This window comes from Anopheles moucheti, chromosome 2 (assembly GCF_943734755.1).
Source record: "Anopheles moucheti chromosome 2, idAnoMoucSN_F20_07, whole genome shotgun sequence".
In the NCBI taxonomy this organism is placed as follows: Eukaryota; Metazoa; Arthropoda; class Insecta; order Diptera; family Culicidae; genus Anopheles; species Anopheles moucheti.
Genome location: NC_069140.1, coordinates 47,997,060 through 48,009,595, shown reverse-complemented (window position 1 = coordinate 48,009,595; position 12,536 = coordinate 47,997,060). Strand labels below are relative to the sequence as shown.

General features: G+C 43.5%; 1 protein-coding gene across 1 annotated transcript; it reads right to left on the bottom strand.

Moving 5' to 3' along the window:
• Nucleotides 1-5,803: 5,803 nt before the first annotated feature.
• On the bottom strand, nucleotides 5,804-7,671 carry LOC128297637 (CLIP domain-containing serine protease B4). Its single transcript, XM_053033318.1, has 5 exons — nucleotides 7,551-7,671; nucleotides 7,114-7,491; nucleotides 6,675-6,774; nucleotides 6,294-6,601; nucleotides 5,804-6,213 (listed from the first exon to the last, which is right to left on the bottom strand). The coding sequence occupies exons 1-5, from the start codon at nucleotides 7,618-7,620 to the stop codon at nucleotides 5,912-5,914; spliced, it is 1,158 nt and encodes a 385-aa protein (XP_052889278.1). The 5' UTR covers nucleotides 7,621-7,671; the 3' UTR covers nucleotides 5,804-5,911.
• Nucleotides 7,672-12,536: the final 4,865 nt, after the last annotated feature.

Sequence of the window (12,536 nt, the reverse complement as noted above, 5' to 3'; positions counted from 1 at the left end):
TTTTTATCACTCCCATTACAATTGTGAATGGGAAACTAAACAAATCGTTAAAGCAAATTAGCAAAAACTCGCTCAATTGGATATCGCGTCTAGTGTTTTAAGATCTTTTTTTCATTGAAATAATATTCCAATCGTCTTGAAAGGCACATTCTCCAACCACTTTCACCGCCATCTTGCTAATTGTTTTCGCGTGTTTTTACGTTCTGAGTGGTGTACAAGTCGCAGCAAATTGAGCCGTTTATGCAAAACAATCACAGTGGAATTCCGCTTTAAAGAAGCATCACATCCGAGGAGAAGGGCAAATTGTCCAGCTTGGCTTTTTTGCTCCCCTTCTGCTGCTGTCTAAGGAAAACTGTTTTCGGTACTGTTCTAACCCGTATAGAGTGTATGCAAATTTTGTTGAAACGCTTTTCATGCCCGGGGCAATGGGACGTACGGACTCCACGATGTCGGTTACGGGCCAGCTGAACTGAACGATGAAGATTGTTTTGATTCGATGCTTGCTGATGATAGCGCTGGTACCAAGTTCTGAAGTGCGAAATGCTTTTTTCCTTCTGTTCTGCTCTCTTGTTCCACTACACATTGTACATATGTTAACTGGACGCGTTCTTGAGTTTACTGTCGATTTGAGCAGTTACATTTGAGAATAGAAAAACATGTCAATACCAAGTATGGAACTTATCTGAAACAGCTTGTTTGTTGTTTGGCTAATGTTTGTAGTGTTTGTAATCGATTGTGAAGTGGATAAAGATAATGAATTAGATATGAAGAAAATCATTCCTATCGGATGTTACTGTTGGAGTGTGTTTAGTTATCGAAATTAACATTAAATGCTGGTAGCATTACTATCACTTTTCCAGAATCTTCCAGACCATAAAAGGAGGAACTGTTTATTTCCCGGAAGTAATTTATTTTTCAGTTCAGTTCAGTTTCTGTTCTATTCCTGCCTAATCTTTTCCAGAACACAAGAAACAATCCCACCCAAGGGTGCGATAACGATAGCGTTGCGTAACCTTCGAACGACCTTCATCTTTTGCTAGACAATACTGTGCCTTTCGTACTTACTCTTATATTAGAAATCTAAAAAATTACATTGTCGTTTGTAAGTGCTCAGATAAAGTAAAGTTGGCAAAAGTAAAACATTTCGCTTGAAATTAAAAGCTATGAAACGTTCCATAAAGACGTTATTTTTTGTTATTTATTCCATCGCACGGTAGCGTAGCGGATTTTGGTAACCACGTGATTTGACGACATTTTAAAACAAATACGCAAACGCTGACCGAAACGGGACGGTGTATCCACCAAAGGGTCAGCTGTTTGTGCATTCGTTTCCTACCCACCCGGACGAAATGTTGATGTGCACCAGATGGAACCGAACGCCGTGGAGTCGCTGTCCTTCGCTTGCAAAACTGTTTGGTTTTGCGAGGTCTCAGTACCCCGGGACGCAAGTGGTCGGCCCCAAAACATGAGCCCTGATACATTACGGGTGACGATAGTAGAAGGCACAAACAAACCGAATGTAAAAGCTACCGAAACCGATCAACGCGCTCGTTTGCGGCGGATACATTCGGGCTCGGCGATTTCGGTGGCTTCGGAATGTATGTGACACAGCCAGGTTTCGTGAGTGCGTTTGTTGCACGATCGGGAGGGATTTTTTTTTATATTGCGTGACACATCAGAAAGGGTGGAGTGGTTAAATTGTGGAAAAATCGTAGTAAAAAAATTGTTTTCGCTCCCGTACCAGATATTTGTCGGATGTATTTGTGAAAATTGGCAAGAACATATGGAAGTACAATTTTTGATAATGAATGTTAATTAAAATGTACTTTTATTTTTACTTACAGATTATTGTTGGTTGTTTTGGTAAGTAATTTCAAAAAGTGTTTTTATTTATTTCGATTTTGAAATTTCGTATTTTGTTTTGTTTGCTCATGATATCACTTGACAATCACTGTTCACGTTTTGCGTCTCCATTATCAAACACCAGGCGTCTCCATTGATTTGCGCATAATTTAGCAATTAACATAAATGTGTAGCTTGCTTTGTATCAAATTAATGTACGATAAAGTTTTCACGTAGAAAAACATACTTCAAAACATTCCTCTTTAAAACTTATACCAGCATCGACTAGAGAGAATCACGTGTTGTTCTGCAAAGCTTTTCATTTTTAACGAACAACATCCAAAAGACTTACCAACAACCGTACCAATACACTCCACATCTAGTATGCGGGAAACGTTGGCCATTTGGCAGGTTAGCAAATTCTTTCTCGATTGCCATTCACCAGACAAACAAATCCTACTAATATTAAGAACCAGATAGAGAAAGAGAATAAAACCGATCAAGCTTCATGTGCAAATCTTGGGAAAATCTTTTGTAACTTTCCACTGGGTGGGGGGTTCGACAGGTCCACTATCAGCCCTGGCGGTTGTGTTGCATTACATTCCGGGAGAGGTTTTGCCACTGTTTTCCCGATGCAACGTGAATGTTTCTCATGTCTACGGTCGCCACACACAGGCACACACACACTCTCTGACATACGGAGACTCTTTCCAATGGCGCTCTCTTTTTCTCACCGTAATCGTTTGTGAAGGGACTACACATTTCCCGTACACTGGAGGACGCTTGTCTTTAATCGTATCGTTCGAAAGGCGCCTTCAAGGCGTCCGACACGACTTCTTCACCGTTTTCTTGTAACAGGCGTCTTCCCAACACGCACCCTCCTGCTGTGCCTCGGTGATTCGGACGCCACGCAGAGCAGTCGATTGTTGCGACGCTGATTCTATCGCGTGCGACGTCGCACCAGCCGAGCGGTTACCCGAAGCTAGTAATCATAGGCGATACATCTCCATGCGGGTGGAGACTCTCACTCGCCTCCGTCTCCGTCCCCTGGTCCCCTGGAGAATGGAAATAATGCGCGTTTATGGGTGCGTGGGCGTGAGCGGATGCGAAACCGACAAGGTGCGGACAATACGGGCGGTCGTACCTTCGTCGAGCATGCAGGAATCAAGAGCGTCTGGTCGTTCGCTAGACCGAAGTCGTCACAGTCGTCGTCATTCCGTCTTCAAACTCGGACCGTGAGTGATCGCGTGCATCGTGCGCGCATTTTGCCCTCCATTTTGGTACGCGTGTATCTCGTGCGTGACAAAAAGCTGACACTGTAAGCGTGCATGAAGAAAGTGCTGTGAAAGTTTTGTTTCTCAACTGCGCGACGTTCCAGCGGGTTTCGGAAGTGTAGGTACCAGGTGGTTTATCGGGCAAATACGTACCGTTTACTCGATTGTGGTGTATTAAAATGGGTATAAACAGTGAGAGCTCGCTGATAATCTCGCTGATTGATAGGACGCTTCCGGGATTGGGAGGACGTGATCACGTTATTTACGAAGGCGCGCTTTGGGGGAGGTAGGGTTTTTTTCCTCCCGCGGTAAAGGTGTGATAAATGGCCACACGTAATCCTTACCAGGCAAACGTACAGCGTTGTGTGTGTGTGTGTGTGTGCATGTTTTTCTTCTCAGTTCAGGGCTCAGGGCTCAGGGCTAGTTGCAATGAAATGTTTGCAAAAGGATGTAATGGTAGTGAGAAGTTAGCGACATTCCATTGGGAAACAGAAGGAAATTGTTCAGCTTCGTACAACACAACCAAACCGTGTAAGCTTGTCGCTGGCCGTTTGGTGTGGTGTTATCAGTGTCCTTCCTCAGAAAGCGACCGAGAGTTGGCCCAAAATTGTTGTGACCGAAAAGTTTTGGGGTGGAAATTTTAAAATATTTTCCCCATTTAGGGTTTCGCTAACTTTCGTAAGCTGCTGACAGTTTACATGCCGGAGGCCGGAGGCGTTTGTCAATACCCGTTTCCAACAGTATGGTGGGACCGTTTCTTTTTCGGAAAATATGCTTAATACGTGGCTAATGTAAGCAAGCAAATGCCCTAGAGCGATTCCATCCTTATTTAAAAATAGTATGCGAAGTGAAGCAAAAAAAAAAAACCATCAGGTAAATTGGAACTTACTTAAGAACTCAGGGCACCTTCTTCACATGGAAAAACAGCGATAAGTTTGTTAGAATCTGTTGAAACAAAACAAAAAAAGCCGTGAATATGACTACTCCGCTGGCTTGGAAAAACCACAATCGGGCAAGGGGCGACCCTGTTTCTCATTTTGTTTGCTGGCCCGGATTTTCGGTTTTTCGCACCAACCAAGACGTTTTAACTTTCAACGACCAAGACGATGCTTTCAACGTTTCATCCGTTCCGTTCGTTTCATTTCGTGGGTAGCGTTTACTCAAATCGCAGGCAGTTTCATATTAGCCTTCGGCTCGCACATCTTTCAACAGCGCGACGACTTCTCACGCTGGGTGGCTTTATGCGGTTCGAGGCCGGATTAGGGGATGCTTTTTGACCGAACTGCAGTGAACCAAGCACGCAACGGTTTGGGGTCCGCGGGTTAGCGAGCATTTTATTAGCTGTTTCTTCATTTCAAAGTGTTCCTACTTCGTGATTGTTGGTGTAAGTTTTGAGACGACGGAAAAGATTCTTAATTGATGCGTTGCTTGGACCGGTAAAACTGATGCTTGGGACGGTAATATTTACATAAAATGAGCATTCCGTTTTGCTTCTTTCTGTGTTTGCACCAATCGAAAAGGGAATAGATTTTATTGTTCAATATTTATTGAGGAAAGGTAACAAGCTAAATTATAAAAAAATAAACAATTAAATCGTAATACAATTTTTTGGAATAATTTATATTTAATGGTAAAATATTTTGACCTTAAAAAGGGAAAGATTCATTGCAATTGGAAACCAGACCGATTAAATTACACCCCCTTTCGATTGCACGTGTGACACTGTCAAAATGTGTGTGGTGGAATTAATTGCAACCTCATGCATCCCACCATGAGAAATGTACTACGGGGTATAGCGCGCTGGAAATAGAATTGTGTGAAAATTAATGCAAAGTGATTGACCGCACACGAACAAACCGCATACCACACACACACTGCCGAGCGCACGATCGGGTTAGTGATTGAAACAGTAGCGAGGTAGAAATCACATGTTTACGATCATCGCGATGTGCGATCATGCAGTGGACCACTGTAAACAAGCGGTACGCGAAAGCCGTTTCAGGATTCCTCCGCGTGGTTAAAGTCTATGCAATATCTGAAATTAATCTTCCTGATAAATGCGCCAGTTTTGCGTTAGCGCGAGTTTTGAATGTTGGCCGATTAGTGCAGGTGTTTTGTGGTAAACAGGTAGAGCGCGAACCGGTGGACCAAGGATCGTTAAAATACAGGGCCCCGGCCACCGAGAACTCAGCGTGGAATGCATGAAACGATAAAAGTGCGCTGTGTTGTTTGGGTTTTGCTTTTTACAGCACAATCGGCACCTCGCATGGTGTGGTGTTTTGGAGGGAAAGTCGCAATTTGCTGTACCTCAAGAGTTTGACTAATGCAGCGGAAGTATAGACCGATAAGGCCCTGAAGCCCTGGTGCCGGGAGTTCCCAAAGTGTACGGCGCTTGGAATGCGTGTCTCGATTTGCTCGATATCTACCGTACGGTTAACGATACGGCTTAAATGGTAGGGCCATAAAATTGTTACTGGCTTTTAAAGACGGTCTGCGGCAAACGGGGGGGACCGTGGATTGGCCTGCAAGAGCAACGTTACCGCTGCAGTAAACGTTATTTAAATTGGCCTTTTTGGAGTAAATAAAATGGTAGATGTAACATAGGTGGGCACCGTACATTTCTTACATTTGTTTCACATTTTCATAGACTTTTTATTCTGCATTTCTCGGTACAATACATTGCGAACGATGCGGGATTGTAAAAGTTTTAATTAATTCAATTTAAAAAAGAAAAGCAAACAATGCGTTGGGTGTTGTACACTCTTTACACACATGACGCATCAGCAACGTAATTCCTACGGTTCGAGATTGTCAACAATCCAATCGGTAAAGGCGGCTACGTTCGTGTAGACCGCGGGTTCCCCGGTGATGGCACATTCCTTCTGGATGCTGGCGACGCCCATCAGATACCAGGCGTTATCCGTGTGGAAATGCATCAGTGGACCGCCCGTATCTCTTCTGCATGTGTGCTGATCACGCACCGGTTTGGCGCAAATGTTTTCCTCATCTATGCTGGCGTGTGGGTACTGGGTACGGCAAACCGCACGCGAAACACCCACCGAGGCATAGTTCCATTTGCTATCACTGCCACCAGTAGCTGCGGAGGAAAGCGTTAGCACGTTAGCTAGTTCGACTGTCGTATGTATGAATGATGGATTAACGCCAGTGTTAACCTACCGTCGGGTGTTTTACCCCAGCCGCTTTCATAGAAATAGTCACTTTCGGGGTTGTAGTTTGTCCACGATGCCGCCTTGAATGGTAAACAAATCGGTGCGACTGATTCGTCGAATGCCACCTTGCGTGCCAAGCGTAGCAGTGCGAGGTCCTGCTTCACGGCCGGCGATCCGGTCCCGGTGTAGTTGGAAGGTACGGTAATTTTTTCGATGGCAATATCCTGCACCGGGACGGTACATTCATTGTTATCCGCAATCGTGGTACAGTCGGGATCGGTTTGCAAATCCCAATCACCCACCCGCACGGACACGCTGCAATGAAGGGAGCGTGGAAGTTGTTTTGTTATTTAAGGTCGGAAGGGCAATTCGCACATTCATCACTCACATTGTCCAGGTTTTTTTAATTCCCATAATGCAGCGGGCTGCAGTGATTACGTATCGCTCGCTAATTAACGATCCTCCGCAATGGAAACGATTCTCACCATCTGCAAGCATGAGTGAGAGTGAGGTTGGCGCCATGTAGAAAATCATTTAGTTAGGGGAAGTTACAAAGTTTTGGGCAAATAATTATTGGAAAATGTTAATATGCGATTAATGTTGATAGTTTTCCTAGATGTAGCCCTGCTTCAGGTGTTTTAATTTTAGCAAGAAACATCGTTGCTCACATTCAAACTCGTAAAGTTAAACAAAATATTTTAAATGAGAAAGTTTCTATAGAACGAATCTGTTAATAATTTTCTACACAAAAAGAGCAACTAGAATATTGCTGGGTAATGAACTCAACGTTTTCTGCTCGATCAATGACAACGCTAATGAACCTTTACCTTTCGTTCGGTGTTGAATCAGGACATTCCATGGAAAATGGAACAGATAAGCCAACTCGCCCCGGACCGGGCCTCGATACGTGTCCACACCGCACACCGTCGGCAGCAAACCTTTTTTCTCCTCCGGTGTGCTGAACCGATTTTCGACCAGTTCGGCAATCGTTTCCGCCTCAACCGGTTTGTCCGTTTTTGTGATGTTCGGCGCATTGCAGCACACAAGTGCTTTGGTTTCGAGCGTACCGCATCGTATCGCCTCCAGATAGCGTATGTCATTGTTCGAATGTTTCTGCTTCGTTAGCAACGCGCGGGCAAAGGGACATTCGCGTACCAGCACGCAGGTACCCTGTTCGCCATCCGGACTCTGACAGCTGGAAAGATCTGAAGAAATTTGATACATAAACACACTTGAGCAAACTTTAAACGCAACATGTACGCACACTGCGCGACTGTGAGGTTCAGGCACGCGACCAACCACAGCACTAAAACACTCCGCACGGGCGTTCCCATCGTTACCGCTGGTACAGTGGGTATCGTTCCGCACAAAAATGCTGACGTCCACCAACGTTCACCGCCTGCTAAGCGGTTGGATGCGTTCGAACGACTGACCGGTAGCGTTGCCGTCAGCCGATCTTCAATCCCGGTTCTGGCCGGACAGCTTCCAGTGGCGAAACCTGTTTTCTCGCGCTGTCATTCTCGAGCGAAACGTCCCGATCCCGGGGCGGCTGACGAGATATGCTTTTGCATAGCTTGCCGGTACGTGGACGCGAATGAATGAAGCGGACGGCGGTTTCACGTTTGTGCTGCACGTCTTCCACTTTGCATCACAACACAATACCGCTAGGTTTTGTTTTTCTTTCCCGCTGATAACATGGTTTATTCCACCGCACGGGAACGGTTATGAGCGGGCGCGATGATAATCAAAGGCAATAAACCAATGGGAAATACCAATGGGGCTTTTGTTTTGTTTTCTCCTTTTGGCCGCTACTGGAAAGCGGATTGTTAGCGATTGTACCACATATTCGCATCCAACAGGTTCTCTCGGGACCTGTGTGTGTGTGTGTGTGTGTGTGTGTGTGTGATTGTGTGTATTGGGGGGGCTTGTGAGTTTTTTTTGTCACCGGGATGGGTCTGTCGAGTTGAAGACGGACGAATAATTGGTTGCCTGTTTTGCATGACCTGTCGATAATGGGCACAAGTTTGTTGAATATTTTGCTAACACTCGTTTGCAAACAGATGCAAAAAAAGGAAACCTTTTTACGGTGCCACATTAGCAATGATTACACTTTTGATTACAGGGCAATGGGTGGAAGGTGCGAATAGAATAAAGTAAGGCGAAAATTGGATTCTGATTCTTTACCGGCACAGCAACCGCAAAAGGTGTATGCCTCCCATTTCTGGCTTTCTTTGAAAATAGATTGAACCTACTAAAACATTGCATTAATAATGTTCATGGTGGTAATGAAACACTGCGTTATTCATGTGAAAATGATTTATGAATTTATTGCAAGTTTTCATTTATTGTAGTTTCTAATATTTTATTAATCTATTATTAGCAGTAACGTGGCAGTTATTTAAGGTTAAGATATGTTTTCAGCTTGGTATCATCATCATCATCATCATGAGCATTATGATCACCTTTGTGTATCTTCTTGTTTGATTTAGTTTTGAGCAATTAAGCTTTTTTTAAATAATTACATTTGAATTTTTGAAGACTTTTAAATAATTGTTGAATTATGCAACCATAACTGTTGAATTATATTTAATATGATCTTTATAAGCTTAAATTATCTTAAACAGCTTGGAAGCCTATTGAAAACTTGTCTAGACCAGGGGTCGGCAAAGTGCGGTCCACGGGCCAAATTCAGCTCGCCAAAAGATTTTACCCAGCCCGATAAAAAAACTTCCTCTCAAGACCTGTAAAGCACCACAAGATCTCGCCACCACGATACTAGCATAATATCTGTGAAACATCATCGACATTAATTGTGTCATATTTGTCCACTTTTTTCTACAAAATTTATTTGATCGTCTGTCACAATATATCTCGATCAATTAATTATTGGCCGATCTGAATGCTTACTAAAATTGCTTCAACGTTTCAGAACACATGCGGTTTTGATTCTAAAATCCAACTCATTAGTTACGTTGTATTTTACTTTCCGCAGGTATTCGAAGGATTATCATCTATTTATGTGTCTAAAACATTGGTTTGGAGTGTCTGACCCGAAGCTTCTAAATTGTTTTTTATTTCTGACCCTATTCGTGAAAGGTGTTCCGATCCCTGGTCTAGACGGTTAAATAAAGCTAAAAGTTAATTTTTTGTCGTGTCAATAGGGCGGATTTAGGCAAATGCAAATAGCACCATTTAAAATAATGAGATTTGGGCGAGCAAAATGGGTTTATCAGAAATATACTACTAAAGTAACCAAACAGAACTAGCAATATAGAAGTGTTTTTTGTAGCTTATTAGTGTAATTTTGATAATTACACTCGACGTCGTTGTAGCAAGGTCTGATTGTGAGCTAGTAAAATAAGTCTAGTAAGCCAGAAATTATAGCATTTATGACCGAGTACATTCTTACGTCTAGAAGAAGATGAAACAGTCGTCCTCTACGGCTTACGGCGATGTTTACTTATCCTACAAGACACACAAGGCGACGTATCTCTGAAGATTTTGCTTAAGGGCCGATATCTAAATAGAAAATAAAAGTGAATGACCAAATAATCGAGTCATTGAAATTAATTTATTTGTAGTTTACTGACTAATTTTATCACCTTCCCAAAATATCATAAGCCACATATTCACAATTTGACAAGTCATAATATTTGTTTCATGTTTTATTGGTAAGTTTTTTTTGAAAAAAAAAAAAAACACGGAAAACTTATCAAATGTTTCATGGATAGCAGAAAATTAATTTCCCTTCTACACATTTAATCGCCTGAGCCATTGAAAACCAATTTGCCGAGTAAAACAAAAAAAAGGACCGGGTCTGGTTTGTGTCCCGTTTGCTTGCTCAGCTCTTTAATTAAAGCGACCATAAACGTTATCGCTTCGATGGAGCAGGGCTGGTTATATTTAGATCATCACATCTCAACTTATCCCATCGACCGATACTCGGCAGTAGCGGTAGTGTGCTGTTTCCCATATAAATGTCCACTTTTTTTTCGCCACATGTATCTAATGCAAAACCCGCCCCGTGTGCCATCGGCCTCGTTGCTGCTGCGATGTTTTATGTTGGTTTCATTGAAATTCGATCAATTCGCCAGATTGTCGCCTGGTGCACCGAACCGATGTAGCATGTTTCCTAGCACGAAGTTTCAGTGCCCGGTACGGCGGCACCAACCCGGAAGGAAGGATCCGTTGATGAGGCAGCAGGGAGTGAGTGATGGAGGAAGTCGGTCCAATTTGCTCGCTGCCTGGTCCGGATGTAGCAGGGTTGGTTGGTTTACGTAATTTTGCACGCTCATCCGCATGCATTTGCAATAGCCATTTCCTGGCCGGAACGCTATCGAGTGTGCTTCGTCGTCGATAGGGTTGAATTGAATACTGTCTGCACAGCAGCAGCAGCAACGCAGCTCACCCGGTTCATTAAAAGTTCATTCGACTAAGCACGTTAAATGCGGTTCGATTTCGACGCTCTCGTGTTGTTGAGCAGCTTTGTTTTATTGAAACAGAATTTGAATGGAAAATCACCATCCCGATACGTGCTTATCGTCACATTAACGTTTGAAATAGTTGCATCAAGATATAAATGAATGGACATAATTTAATTAAACAAAATCTTAACCGTTTGTGCCCGGGATAAGGCGAATGTTTGACAGGCCGAACCATGCATGGCCTACTAATGAATTTAATTATCGTAAAATGTTAGATGGGACTTAGCTTAACATTTCGCCATAAAGCATAAATAGAAAATAGATAAATCAAATATATAAAATTAACAATATTCGGGATGAAATTCGTCTGAAGATTCCTCCACGCGGTGTAAGTCGTTTGGTTGTAAACCATTTTGAGGAAATCATACCATAGTAACTATTTAAGCTACTCATACAGGACTTATTGCAACTTGAAACTTGATCTAAAAATAACCCAGTAAAACCATTCCCCTGAAAAACTTATTTTTAATAACCACCGCACAACAAAGCGGACGGTGAAATGGTAATGAATTGGTTAGAATGAAAAAGGATGAATAATAACGCGTTGTGGTTTGGATGCACAATTTTCCTCGCTTTGTTCCCGTGCTTGCTTGCTGTGTAGATAATGTAATAAGCTCTACAAAGCCACAATCTTGGCCAAGTTAGTAAGCTCTTCACGGCAAATCGTTAGGAACCGGGTCAAAACGGTACCGTTCCACGCTTCCGTCGACGCCGTCACAGACCGACCATTTCCCAGCGTTCTGTGCCAAGCAGACAATTGCTTGTGGCAACTAGGAAAAGGAAAATTTTGCAAACGATCCCTCATCACGCATACTTCACGGAAATTCGGTACCGTTGGATTACGTTTGGCGGCCCAATTACCAACTCCCGGGCCTCCCCGCAACGGTGTGCAATAGAGGCAGCCGCGCGAGGAAAGCGGCTCCATGATTATGAGTCAAATTAAGTTTTATTATCCCTGTTGGTTCCCGGCGGCTGCCACAGCCACTGTCTGCCGCAAGGACGCACGCACTAGTTCCGCTATCACGTGATAACCTGGGAAGGGGAGCGAAAAAAAATGTTTGTTGCTTGCAGCAATGGAAATAACTGGGCGCAATGCTTCAGGAGCAGCCTTAGTAGGCGAGAATTACGTTACACACGGATGGGCGTCCTTTCGGATCAAGCATACGCACTGCCAACATACGAAGGATCGGATCCGGCTGAGGAAGTGCGAACAACTAATGGCTGGCGTGGTATGTGAATGGGTGGCAATGAAGATGAAGCACGGGGTGGCCGTAGATTGACGCGACAGCAAGTAACGCCAAGCGCTAACTCCGCCGTACAGCGATGGTTGCGTAGAGGTCATGTAGAGGAGAAAACTGGGTGTGCTGTGGAGTAGTGATTCGTTCGGCGCAGGATCCGGCACTGGCCTGCGATGGGACTGGAGCGTGGAGCGTTTCGAACGCTCGCATGCACTTTTGCGGGCAGCAGCCTTTTGGCGCCACTCGGCTGATGCGGTGGAACAGTCCTCCTCTCGGTCGGACGTTTTCCTTTCTCAGTGAGCACAAGTGAGTGTTATTTGTGATGGGTTTTTCTTCATTCGAACGGTGTTGTTTACTTCAGTTTTCGTTTCAGTGGAAAGAAAGGGCAATAAATTTTGCTTGATTAGCGCAAATAAATTGCGAACAATAGGTTTTAATCTGTTCCAAACTAAACATTCTTGTTGTCGATATTGTGCGAATGAAGTAACTTTTATCATATGAAACTTACGTTTTTAATAACATTAAACG